Source organism: Equus przewalskii, chromosome 13 (assembly GCF_037783145.1).
Source record: "Equus przewalskii isolate Varuska chromosome 13, EquPr2, whole genome shotgun sequence".
In the NCBI taxonomy this organism is placed as follows: Eukaryota; Metazoa; Chordata; class Mammalia; order Perissodactyla; family Equidae; genus Equus; species Equus przewalskii.
Window position 1 is genome coordinate 87,723,241 of NC_091843.1, and position 12,941 is coordinate 87,736,181.

Here is a 12,941-nt window from a genome sequence, read left to right on the forward strand (position 1 = left end):
CAAACGTTTTCTTCCCAATGGTCCTGGCTAACAATTGGAAAGTGTTCCTGCAATATCAACGATACCTCAATGCCCATGACACGCCAGCCCACAGAAACAATTCACATAAGTCTGAGTCAAGGGAAACAGGTTTTCTTTATGTCCGAGGACATAAAGAAAGGACTTATTTTTTAAGGATCCATTCGTGCTTGGAAGGGAAGTCAGTCACACAGCAGTCTTTATTTGAATATAATGGAGCAAAAAATGCTCTTTTATTAATCTGATGTACATTAAATATCTTTGCAGCTGTTACATGAATATTAGGTATCTGGCGTATAAATGTGTACACACTTCCACATTTGATAGCTTTCCGCTGCACACAGGGCGTCCTGCACGGTGCATGCCCTTTCACAAGGAGACGCATGGCTGTCTCGCGACATTTGTTAAAACACGCTTGGTCAAACATTTTGGCAATCGGGAATCAGACACAGAGGAGCATACCAGAAAGATGAGTTCACAACAGGACCAGTTGTACTTAGGATGAAAACTCCAGAAACCTGAAACAGAACTTATTGGAGTTCACACATGCAGCACATAGATACGGTACAATCGGGGTAACTGGAACATTCACAGCAGGAGGTCTTACAGAGCAGTAAAAACAGAAAAGAAACAAGACAAAATAAAGCAAAACGCCCAAACGTCAAAACCAAGGACAGGCCCACTGCCAAGCTCTCAGTGCAAAGAAGAGGATTGCGGGTTAGCGTGGGTCCAAATGGAGCTTCACCGGAAACAAAAGCTCTTCTAGGACCTTGTCCACAGTATCTAGACATTGGTGAAGGACACAGGATCTGTTCAACACGGTCCTGATCAGGGCGAGGCTGCATTACGGCATTCTGGACGCTACGAGAGCACAGATCAAGAAAGAACACTTCTTCTTTCTTCTGTTTGATTTAGGACACAGACTCAGTACAATAAACCCATCACAATAGTGGTGGAAACGAGACGAAGCCAATCTCTCCGGTTCCATCCAGGCAGGCCTGGGGACTGTCAAAGGCAAGGAAGGAGTTTCCCTCCTGGACGCCTACTTGGGGTGAGAGGGGAGACACTTCGTGACTTCAAACAAGTTTATTTTTGTTTACATAGCCTAACGGCCAATTTACTGCACATTCTCCCTGAAGGTGGGTCCTATGCTGAGTGGATACAAAGGGAGAAAGAAAGCCTTTGTGTTCTGATGTGAGGTTGAGCTTGCTAAGTCTTTCCTTCCCTCGGGCTTATGGGCAACGCTGACTGCAAACCCACCGGACTTAACTGGGTTTGGCCTAGGTCTTTGCAGTGGGAGCCACGTACTGGTCAGGGTTTTAGGCGGCCGTGTGCAGGCAAACGATGAACAGCCGTCTGGGGGGAGGAGCCTGATTTGTAGAGCTTGTGGATTGCCATGGTACAAATACTCTCATCATGGCCGATTTCAAGCTACAGATGTGATGCCACCGAACCCAAAGTTGGGAAGATGTGCACAGCAGCACACCATTGTACAGCATTTCTACCATACAGACCCAGCAGGCATACATTAACTCCAAGGCATCGATAATACTAAAAGGGAGTAAGTAATCAGAAAGGGATGAGTTTTGAATATTTATTATCTTTGTTTTTAAATGTATTTAATTCTAAGTTTACACAATTTAATTTTTATAGCGGCTGTGTTTCTCAATGGCTCACAAAATTCCTGAAACAGTTGGCCCTGATGAACTGGTGTGAGCTTGCTCCAGCACATCGCTGGCGATCGATGGCTTTGGCCCCTGTGAGCAGCCTCGGCCAGTCACTCTCCAGGCTGCTTAGGACCCCACGTCCCTGCTTCTAGGGTAGGCCACTGGCTTGCTGTGAAACCCTGTCTGAGTCCGAACAGAGGGCTGAGAGCTGCTTTCTCCTCCTCGTTCTGGGCACTCTGGGCTCTAAGGGGACATGGAATGTGGTAGGGAGAGGAGAGGGGACAATCTCTGCAATTACAGCGTTTAAATCTGAATGGACAGCACCCAGCCTTCAGCACCAAGGAGGACCCTCTGTAGGCCTGGGGGAGTGGGTCCACCTCCCACAGTCAATGACTTCCAAGAACCTCGCTGCAGCTTCCTCATGTTTCAGGAGTCAAATGCTCTCAGACTTCTGCCCCAGAAACGAGCCTCTCTGATTTCACGCCAGTGGTGCCCATCCCATCCCCCAGCGGAGTTGAGAAGCAGCTGGAAACCTAGCCCAGCACAGGGAGCTGTGTCAAAGCCACCAGTCTAGAGCTCACAGCCCTGCAACCCCTCCCGTCCAACGTGTCCTCCGCCCTCTGGGCCTCCACTGCAGGCAGGGGCGGCACATTCTTGACTCCCAAATGCCCCAGCAAAGTTCGGCCTTGCTTTTGCACACTGCTAGAGTCAAGAGGTGATGAGAGGAGGAGAGGAGGAAGAAGAATAGAGGGGAGAGGATGGGAGTGTGTACCGCCTGGAGGAGGTAAGGAGGAGAGCGCCGTGGGCTCTCAGAGGGGACCGTGGAGGGTCAGTGCCAAGCGCCCTCTCTCTGCTCTGCCTCCCCTCAGGCCCCAGAACCCAGAAGATCTTTTGCAGCTTCCAGACACCTTGTGACAACCATGCACTGGTTTTAAACTGAAATCTGAAAATCTCCTGCTACTGACTGTCAGAACCTGTTTTCTGAGTGGCTTATCTGCTGAGGGTCGAGGGGACAAGCTGCCTGAGGAGATCGGCAGAGACAGTGGACTCGGTCACACGTCTCTGCAATCAGAGAGGGAACCCCAGCAAGCTGGGGCCGGGGGAAAGGGCAGCAGCAGAGGGACGAGGGAAGTGCTGACTCCACTCAGGAGGGAGGGAGGGGAAGTGCCAGGGCTGCCGGCTTGGGAACAGACCCGCCAGCCCCCCACCTTGAGTTTCAGGCCATAAAAAGAACATCTCGGAAGAAATGGGGACTTTAAAAATGAAAATCTGTATAAAACTGGGGCTGTCTTTATAGGGCTGCTGATTCTCCTCCTTGAATCGTACCTTCGTGGGATTTCCTGTTGAGACTTTTACAGAAATTGCACACGTGTGGCTCCATTTTTCTCAGTTTCCAAGGACTGGCTAGCCGTCCCTCCAACAGAGGCCAAGCAGTTTGGGGGCTTTCTCCTCCTGTCAAAGATTTCCCAATTTCTGAGTAGCTCCTGCACTGCCCATCACAGGCTATTACTTCTCTTAAATTTGGAAAAATAACACTTTGTGTTTGTGGGGAGGGGGTTTCAACATGTAATGGGGTCAGCATGAGGCCCCCATCATGGAGGGTTTCTCTTTCACTTCCTGTTTCCCCTGCTCCCATTTAAGGGTGGACGACCTGCTGACAGCACAGAGCCTCAGCCCAGTGCAGGGAGGCGCTCCTCAAATGCTTCTGGAAGAATTCCACAAGCCGACAGGAGATGGGGGAAGCCTCTGCCCAGCTGCCTCCCTGGCCCCGCCCTGACAGCCGTAAACAACAGCCTAAACAGACCATGAACGGCATCCTCATAACTCCAAATCCCGGATGACTGAACTGGCTCTAGGTAATGTTCGAGAAAGACTGAGGAAACCCCGGCCGTGGTGAGACTGTCGATGCAGGAATGGTCAGGAGTTGGAGGAAGAGAACGTGCCATGGAGAGCTGTCCTCCTTGCCTGGAATGATGAGGGACACACAACACATCCAGGAGACACCGACAGTTTTCTTTGACTACATTACACAGAATACGGGAGAAGATTTACTCAAAATACACTTCGCTTGGCAGACACAAAAACTGTAAGAAATGTACCGTCCACTTCAGAGTGCCCGCCTGTGCTGAGTGCTTTTTGTTGTTGCAACATGACAGGTGTTTTTGTAGGTCTGGTAAGTGGACTAAGGTCAGCATGTCATGGGGTTAAAGGAAACCCAAATACAGCCAATATACACCTTAACCACTAACCAGTTGTCTTTCTGTGATACCAGGTGAAGGCCAAATTCAGACATTCCGGCTTCAGAGCCTGTAATGCATATACAGGTGAGTTGTTTTATTGAAAAAATAGGTAAAGGCCATTTTGATATTAAACAGAAAAAAATGGAGAATATCATATTCTATTTTTGTTGGCAGAGGCAATCAGAAGGTGTTCCCGTGGAATGCTTTTAAAATGATCCCAGGGCTTAGAAAGTCTCGCTGTGCCTGAATCTCTTCTCTGGAACCTTCTCAATGATGTCTTAGACCCTCTCTTCTGTCACTACCTTTCCCATCTCTCCCTTGATATCTCAAGACACTCAGAGAAGTGGCTAAGCAGTTTTTGGTGCAAACCTGAACTCTGATTTCATGAGATTTGTAAATAAAGGTGCATTTGCCAACTTTGGTGAAATCACTTAAAGACTGTTTCTGACGGCCTCAGTCTACTAAAGACCACGTTTCAAGAGTAAAACGGGGTAGAGAGTCCGGGGAGCTCCAAGACACGGCCTTTGCAATAGTACTGCGATCAGAGAGTCTTCTAACCGTGTGTATCTGCTGGCGGGGGGTGGGAGGGGGTCCCTTTCCTGGGCAGGCAATGATAACTGTCAAGCCAGTGTGGAACGGAGATGATGCTCAGGATCCTAAAAAGCTGGCAGCACAAACATCACAGGAACTGTGTTCTCTGGACTACTCCACAGGGGCTTCCCAAACCACTTTCTGAGCTCCTGCATGCTTGCCTATTTCCTAATTTTTCAGTTTCTAAACTAAACCTACTTGGCCCTTGTAAAGATGAGGTTAGCATCAGAAGAAGGTAGTTAATAAGATGAAGCCATTTTCATGAAGATCCTCTAGAATCTTGCACTAGTTGCAAGTCTATGCTCAACAGACGGGGAAACTGAGGACCAGAGATGTTCAGTGCCCTCCATTCTCCCCAGCAAGATCTGGGTCTCTGTTGGCTGGTGGTGGAGCTTGGCCTAGGACCCTTCCATCTTCTCTCTGGGTGTCACATGATCCCTGGCTGCTGGGTTTGGCTTCCAAGGCAGCAGGGTTGAAGGCGAGCTGGGTGCTGTAAGACCCATTACTTGGGGTGTAATGTGGTACAGGATTTACAGTTTAGAGCAGCTGAGTTTTTTTTCCTACTGAGAGGACCCAGCGATAATAAAAGGATTCAGGAGCATTCTGGATGGATTCCAAAGAGCTGTGAGGAAATTTTAGACAGAAAGGGAGTTAGAGATATCGGAGCAAGTGGGACTGTCCCCTAGGCTCTCTCTTTGCACGTACTCGCGTTTTCCTTCCACTGTGGATGAAACGGGAGGCTGGTTGCATGTCCTGTGCCAGTTGCCATTCGGATAGAACTGAGAGTTTCTGTTTACTCGCACGGCTGTGTCTTACTCCAGCCAACCCAGGACAAGCCAGACAGGCCACACCACATATTTGGGAACAACCTGAGCTCTCTCGTAGGGAATCAGGGTGATGGGAGCAACATGGGGGAGGCAGAGAAAACTGCACGGAAGGTGGAAGAGGTGGTGACCAAGAAGGTTTGTGACCACAGACTGTCCAGGAAATTAGAATAGACCCCTCTTGGGCCACCTGGGGGGCTCGGATTAGGTGACAAGAAGGCCAAGAAAAGCCCTTCTGGAGAGGCACGCTGGCAGGTCTCAGGAGGTGGGGTTCTGCTGGTTCCTCCTATTCTGACCCAACTCAGCGTGCGAGCAAAATTCCGTGTACACTGCGCTCTGCAGCTTGGGAGATATTTTATGCATTTAGAGCCACAACAGACATTTCTCAAAGTAAGGTGGCCCAGGGAGCAAAGTTAACCATCATGGAAGGCTCAAGAGCGGCCTCCGTGCCCATTTCTATCTTCTGTTGAATGGCTTGACGGGGACACACATCCCACGTCTGCGGTTATCACTGCGCGTGCTACGTTCAACTAGAAAAACCTGCTCAGGTCCCCAGATAGGTCTTTTTTAACAAGATAAATCAAGGGGTAGGTAGGTGGGGAACAAATACCTATGGAAGAGGAGTAACAGAAGGGTACCTTCTTGGGTTGTCTGACTGCCATCTTTGTCCTCCAATAAATCACAGGAGGGGGCAGGCGGGGCAGGGCAGGGGAGGAGGGCAGGTTCTGTTTCTTCCCTGCTTTGCTGATATCAGTCTCATAGATCTCATCTAGTTTTTATTGAGTTTCCTTCTTCCTGCCACCTTTGTAGCTTTTGGCTTGAACTTTCCTGATGTTCTGGCTCTGAGCCTGTGTCCCCAGGGAAGCACCTTCTTCCTGCCAGCCCCCCACCCCAGGCTGCCCCCTCTACAGACTCGAACTACTTTAAGGGGGAGGTGATTAATAGCTTATGTTAATGAAAGCAGCTTTTCAGGGAATCTGAACCCTGCAGTCTGGAGCTCCAGGAGGATCACTGCGGGGTGGGGTGGGGGGAGCAGGGAGGCAGAGTGGCCTCTGGGGTTAAGACATCTTTGGATGTAATGACTACTGCAAACAAAGGCAGTCCCCTCCCCGAGGCCCCAGGGCTGTGGCCTGCTGGAAATGCCTATAATAAGTAATGAAGATAACCCTCTAACAGGACAGAGAGTAAAAAAGGAATGTTTTGATATGGGATTTATTCCTGGCTGCTGGTCATCACTGCAAGTCTACAAGGAGGCTGCCAATTTCAAAGAAGATGAGTAAAAAGGACAAGCTTGGAGGAGGGGCAGGCCCGAGGGGTGAGAAGGTCACGGAGCTGCCAGCCCGTGGGAATGTCCTGCTGACCTCTCTCTTCCAGGCCCGGCAGATTCAGAGGTAAAATGAGCAGCCAAAACCCACCAGGAGATGCTGCCGTTGTCTGCTAGAGGGGCCCTTGGAGAATGGCAGGCTGTGATTTCACACAGAGCCGGCAGCCAGGAACACAGTGCCCAGTGCCCCAGCCCAGCGGAAACTGGAGGAACGGGACCCACTTCAGTGATGCCAGCCAGAAAGTCCAATATCAACTACCCGGGGGCACTGTTCCTCAGGAAAGTGGTACCCTCGAGGTATCATTTTGCATTTCCAAATGGCTTTAGGTGTGAATTTCTTCCTAACTTGCAATGTATAACTCAGATGACTGACAGTCTCTGGACTGGAGAGAGTCTGGATGGCCGGCGGGACCAGGTAGGCAGACCCAGGTTTTAGAAGGTGGCTTTCTTTCCTTGCACCTGCTCTCTGGCAAGACGAGCGGCAGCTGGGGGAGGTGGGGAGACGCGGGGTAAATGGAGGCAGAAGCTCTCTTTCTCTGATCTGATTTTCTGACATTCTGATCCACATGCCACAATCACAGACACTGACGGTCCCTTTTCCTCCTATTTTTTAGAAGTTTAATTGGGCTTTCCGGCAGAAATCTTGCTTAGGCAGCTCACTCAGATCTTTGCAGCGAAGTGCACAGCCTTTATTTTTCTTGTCAGCGGAGTCACCTCAATTGTCATGCCTGAAAGAGCCCCACCCAGCTCTGTTTGGTACCACATGGTTTTCTTTGAAAGGCCCTGCTGTCACAGCAAGAATTGCTGGGTATCCTTTTCTAAGTAAACAGGAAATATCACTCTGTTTGAAAAAAAAAAAAAGGAATCCCTCTCCTCAGCACAAATACAATTATATGCCAACTTAGATTTCCTGTGGATGTTGAAACAGGAGCAGGATCTATTTCTTACGGCAGCACAGTCCTCTTCTGAGCTTCTGAACCTTCACTGAGCAGAAGCTTAGGGAGGCCCAGCTGACTAGAACATTTGAAAAAATGCTTCCATTGATTCCTGGGAGGCAGTAGCATCGCAGTTAGGAAAAATATCAACGCGTTAAAAAAAATGTGCAAAATCACATTGAAGGGGCAAGACATGCATGCATCTGAATTTTAGTCACAGCAAGAGTTAGTGTTCTGATATTTGACCACCTTTTTATAGTTGAAACATCTGAAGCCTTGAGTCAGTTGGGAGGGTTGACACAGGGCAGAAGAAAGAAACACAGGACGGATGGCTTTTTTCCCGTTACATCAAGACCTGGGTTCGTGTGTCCGGCAGGCGCAACCCCACCAGTCCTCCGCACACAAGCACGGTGGAGGCCAGCAGGATGGGGATGGCTTTGGTGATGCTGACCAGGGAGCCGAAGATTAGGTTTCCAAGGACGGTCGCTGCTTTGCATAGGGCATTCAAGAAGCCAAAGCCTGTTGCCCTGTGAAGGAGAGAGAGACAGACAAGGTTGAGAAAGTGACTTCCAAGATTCCACCTTCAGACACAAGCATCCTACATGGTGATTTTCAGCGATCTGCAAGTAGATTGTTGTGTGCATCATTAGAGTAAATAAACAAATGCTTGTGGGCACCTCTGGAGGTTGAGAACCCCAGCTTTTGGTACTTCAAAAAGCTGAAGGAAGGGTTCCTTCAGCCCTCTGTTGACTTTCTCACCACCTCGACTGATTCTTATTATGCCCATGTATTGTGATTTATCACGAACAGAAAAGGAAAGGAAATTGCAGAGCAAAAAAAGTCTCTCTTCTCTTGCAGAGTTAAATTAAAATGTATGACAATATATTTCTTTAGATTTTTTTTATATGCCCTTATTTCCTCTTAGCTTAATTAATGTGCAAGGTTTTAAACAGCAAAAGCCCATGGGATTTTCAGAGAAAATCAAGGGTGCCAGGGCTGCATTCCGCATCTCTCTGGTACCGTGGAGGTGAACCATCGTATCTCTTCCCAAACTTTTTGGCAGCAGGAAGGACCGGACACCAGCCTGGGCAGCTCACCAACGAGCTGGTGCAACATTTCTTCTCTGCTCCTCAGAGTTCTATGTGAGAAATTAAGTCCAAGAAAATCTTATAGAGAAGAATCCGACTGTAGGCCTAGAGAGATCTTGCGTACTCTGCTAGCAGTTAAGATGTGCAGGTAGTACATAAATGAGACACATCCCATTTCTGATGACAGTCTTTGGAAAAGAAATATTTTGCTATCTTCACGTGTGTTGAATGTGCCTTTCCTGTGGTCTTCTTGGTAGGGAACTTGGTCTTGTTCAGGGAGTACCTATACCACTGACATCATGAGACGATGATGTGAATTTCCTCTGCCTTTATGCCGGTTCACCGTTTTTGTCTGTCACTGGGTACACGTGTGTATTAAAGGCACACTCAATGCCAGGTAATTGCTGGATACATTCTCCCCCCTCCAGAGGGAAATGCATTTCACACGCTGTAAAATGCAGCATTTCGTGCACATCTTTCTTTGATTTGTAAACTTGTAAGTGTGGTTTCTCTTGGATTGTCATAACAACGATTCACCAATACTTGTGTTGTCCCTAGTGATATCTGCTACAATTGTAGACGTTTATCGTGGTTATTATTCAGCCATGCCCCTGCCCGCACCATAGGAAAGGAATACGCATTCCTCCTGCGCCGCAGGAACTGGCCTGTGGTTAGCGCAGGACCAATGATTTCTCTGGTAAGATCAGACCCGAAAGGGAGCAGCAAGCGCTGACTTTCTTTCTGGCCAAGACACCTAGAAGGTGGAGCCAGCAGGTTCTGCGGTGCCGCAAAGTTGCCGGCTCTTTGATTCTGGAAGGGGTGTAAGGGAACCTCTGACTGAGAAACAGGAACTTCTTGAGAAGAGGGGAAGCTAATTCTGTATTCTTCGTCTTTTTGGTTTGTTTTTAAACATGGAAACTAGTAATAACAAGGACCACCAGAAAGATAAGGAGATTTCATACACCGATAACCACGCAATTGCTTGAGGCCACATGTTGGGTACCACAGAAGGACGTCACCATCCCCTCCTCCCCCGCCTCCATGGAGATGATGCCAGGAGGATGACCTGCCGTTTTTTTTAATTAATAGACTTTGTGGAGCAGTTTTAGGTTTCCAAAAAGAATCGAGTGAAAAGTAAAGAGGGTTCCCATATACCCCCTCATCCCCACCCGTATTATTAACATCTCAGTGTGGCACATTTGTTACAATTGATGAGCCAATATTAACCAATTATCATCAACTGAAGTCCTTAGCTTACACTAGGGTTCACTCTCTGTTGCATATTCTGTGGGCTGAGAAATGCACAGTGTCTCCACCGTCACAGGATCCTACAGAAGGCCAGTTTCCCTGCCCCGCAGTCCGCAGTCATCCCTCCTTCTCTCCACCCTAACCTCTGGCAACCACTCATCTTTTACTGTCTCCATAGTTTTGCCTTTTCCAGAATGTCACACAATTGGAATCATCCGGTTGTAGCCTTTTCAGATTGGCTTCTTTCAATTTTTTTAAACTACATTTTAGTTTCTAGATTCTAGAGTCATAAATTACCAAATACATCTTATGGTAGCAAGATAAGCTGTCTTGTTCCGGGAGAAATGGCTTGTGTGCATGTTGCTGATAAGAGAAAGGAAAACATTCTTCTGTGTGAAGACGTCTCTCAAGGCTGAAACTGCAGAATGACCCGCACAGAATTTATACCTGGGTTAAAATAACTGTATTTTCCCGAACCATAAACCTCTGGGATAACAGAACGGTATAAAATGCCAGCGGCTATCTCTTATTACGGAAACTGTAACGGAGGAACGGACGACTGCCTGAGCTTCTGCGCAGCACTAAGACCCATCAGCAGCATCTGGGATCTGAAGCTTCTAAAAAGACCATGAAGTCCTTATTTCCTAAGAATCTCCGTTTTCATTTACCAAGCAGAGGCAGTTTTTCAGATGAAAATCTAGTGTGGATGCAAAGCACATAGGCTCCTTAAATTGGTGTCGGCATTCGAGAAATTGTGACTGTCCTTTCCTTGGATAACTAAATTATTTCTTCAAATACTTGCAGCTGGAAGTTTTAGTTTTCTATGCGTTGGAGGCACAGCTGTATTAGAAAAATCATTCTCAAAGTGGCTCTCCCTTGGGGGTTATCTGTTTATAAAACAAACAAGCTTTTAGCTCCTTTATTCCCTTGCTCTTAAAGGAAGGCCATTACTTCTGCAGACACAAGAAAGCACAAGTCACCTTGTGCTCCTAAAGTCCCTGGAGGGTGGGGAGCTCAGAGCACGCAGAGGCCCCGCCTGCTGACTGCTCAGCAGCGGGACAGGGTACTGCATTCTTGTTTGGACCAAAGATGTTCCATGCCTTCTCTGAACCAACAAGCACCGAAGAGAGAGAATGACACGATCTATTGTCTTTCTATAAACTTCATCCCCGTTCCTCCGCCTCTCCAGCCAGAATCCCTTTGTTTTCAGTTCTTGCTAACCCTATCTATTTAAATCTTTTCAATGCAAATTCTTTTCCCAGACAGTGCCCTGTGGCTGCAGCAGCCCTGTTCCCATCCACCGGCCCTTCTCCCTGCACCGTTAACTGTTAACTCCCGTCTGAGAAGTGGATACTGGTGCAGGGAGCTGGTTTGCTCAGCGCTGTGGCTCTTTTTGCAGGGCCCTCACAATTCAGCGAGTTCTAGTTCATTTATATAATTTTATGTTAATTGGTGGCCAGGAAAAGGAAACCGCTGGCTCCTCTCTGGATAGAGTGAAGATAGTTTTGCCCTCATGTCCAGCCTCTTATTTGCTTTTTCTGACTTTAGTACAGGATCAGCTGTGGGTTTTTTGAGGCTCCTGGGAAGAAGAAAGGGACACTGAATAATAGCAGCACTCAGCAATGCCTGGCACACTCTGGCACCACGCCAGGACTAGCCGTTGTTTTAAACATTGGCCGAAATATCTGCCTCGGTGACCGATGAAACTGTTAGGGAAAAAAAATTAAATTCTATATTTTGAAAAGGACTGAAATGTGTACATCCAGACTCAGCTCACGGAATTTACCTAGTAAAGGGTAAAATGTGAGCCTTCTCTGTGTCTAGGCCCAATTTTTGGAAAGGAACTTTTTCTGGCCAACTCAGTCAAATCATGGGTAGAAACTACTCAGCGTGGGGCATTTTGGAAAGTGCAGGCCGTCCTTAAATCAGGAATACACTGTGACCTAAGATTCATCTGGAAGATGGCTATTTAAAAACAGAATGACTTTTATTTTTCTCACAGAAACAGTATTACCAATGATGGCCAGGTTCCCAGGTTAACTGAAAAAAGCTATTTTAACATAGACTCCATCTGAGCTATCGGACTGCAATGCCAAGAGCACTAAAAGCCCCTTGAATATTTGTCTAATAAGCAAATTGGTCCTTAACATTGTCCTAATTAACACATTCTCCTAGGCGTGTACTCATTTAACAGTCACTCTTTAAGCATCTGTTATGTAAAGCACTGTGCTAGGCACAGGGACCCCAAAATGAGTAAGATGAAGTCCCCTTTTGCACTAAGACAGATGTGAAGAGAGCAAGATAACATGACCTGTTGGGTGCAGCGATAAAGACACCCACCTGGACTATGGCTGATGGGGGGATTGCACACAGAGGATGGGAAGTGACCTCAGGCCAGGGTTGGGGGCAGTTGAGGGATGGCTTCTCAGAGCCAGTTGAAACAGGTAAACACTTAGCCACTGATGATTACATACTAGTAACTAAAGGTTTTTCTTTTTTTGCTATTACTGATTATCGTTTTTATTTATTTCCTCGCCCATAGTTAACTGTGCTGCTGAGGCAATATGCTATCTGACTCCCTGTAGGCTCCTATAGATAACATCTCCCTGGAGCCTGGTCACCATGGCAATGGGTGTGGGAGCTGCTTTTCAGGAATTAGGACCCCTTGTCCACTTCAGGCGGGTTGAGACCACCAACCCATCAACTGGGCCCACACAGATGCCCCGTTAGGGACCTTTTGACGTCAGGAGGCTAAAAACTCCACCCTCAGATCATGCTAACGCCGCCATTTTGTGAACATGCATCCTATGAAGAGGCATGGGGTCTGACTACGCTTGTGCAGCTCACCAATTACCTCACCTCTCCTCACCTCCAATCACCTATCTCCACACTTGAGACCACCTTGCCCCAAACCCCATAAATATGCCTGAGTCCTCATTTTCGGAGGGGCGGATTTGAGACTCGCTCTCCCGTTTCCTCACTTGGCTGCCTTGTGATTAAACCCTC

General features: G+C 47.8%; 1 protein-coding gene across 4 annotated transcripts in view; it reads right to left on the bottom strand.

Moving 5' to 3' along the window:
- Window positions 1–217: 217 nt before the first annotated feature.
- The window catches only part of SV2C (synaptic vesicle glycoprotein 2C), a 206,291-nt gene continuing 193,567 nt past the window's right edge, over window positions 218–12,941 (bottom strand). For all 4 annotated transcript variants that reach the window (XM_070571608.1, XM_070571609.1, XM_070571610.1 and 1 more), the window contains one exon: window positions 218–8,126. In XM_070571608.1, coding sequence (XP_070427709.1) covers window positions 7,943–8,126 — 184 coding nt within the window. In that variant the 3' untranslated portion in view covers window positions 218–7,942. The remainder of the gene's footprint in view (window positions 8,127–12,941) is intronic.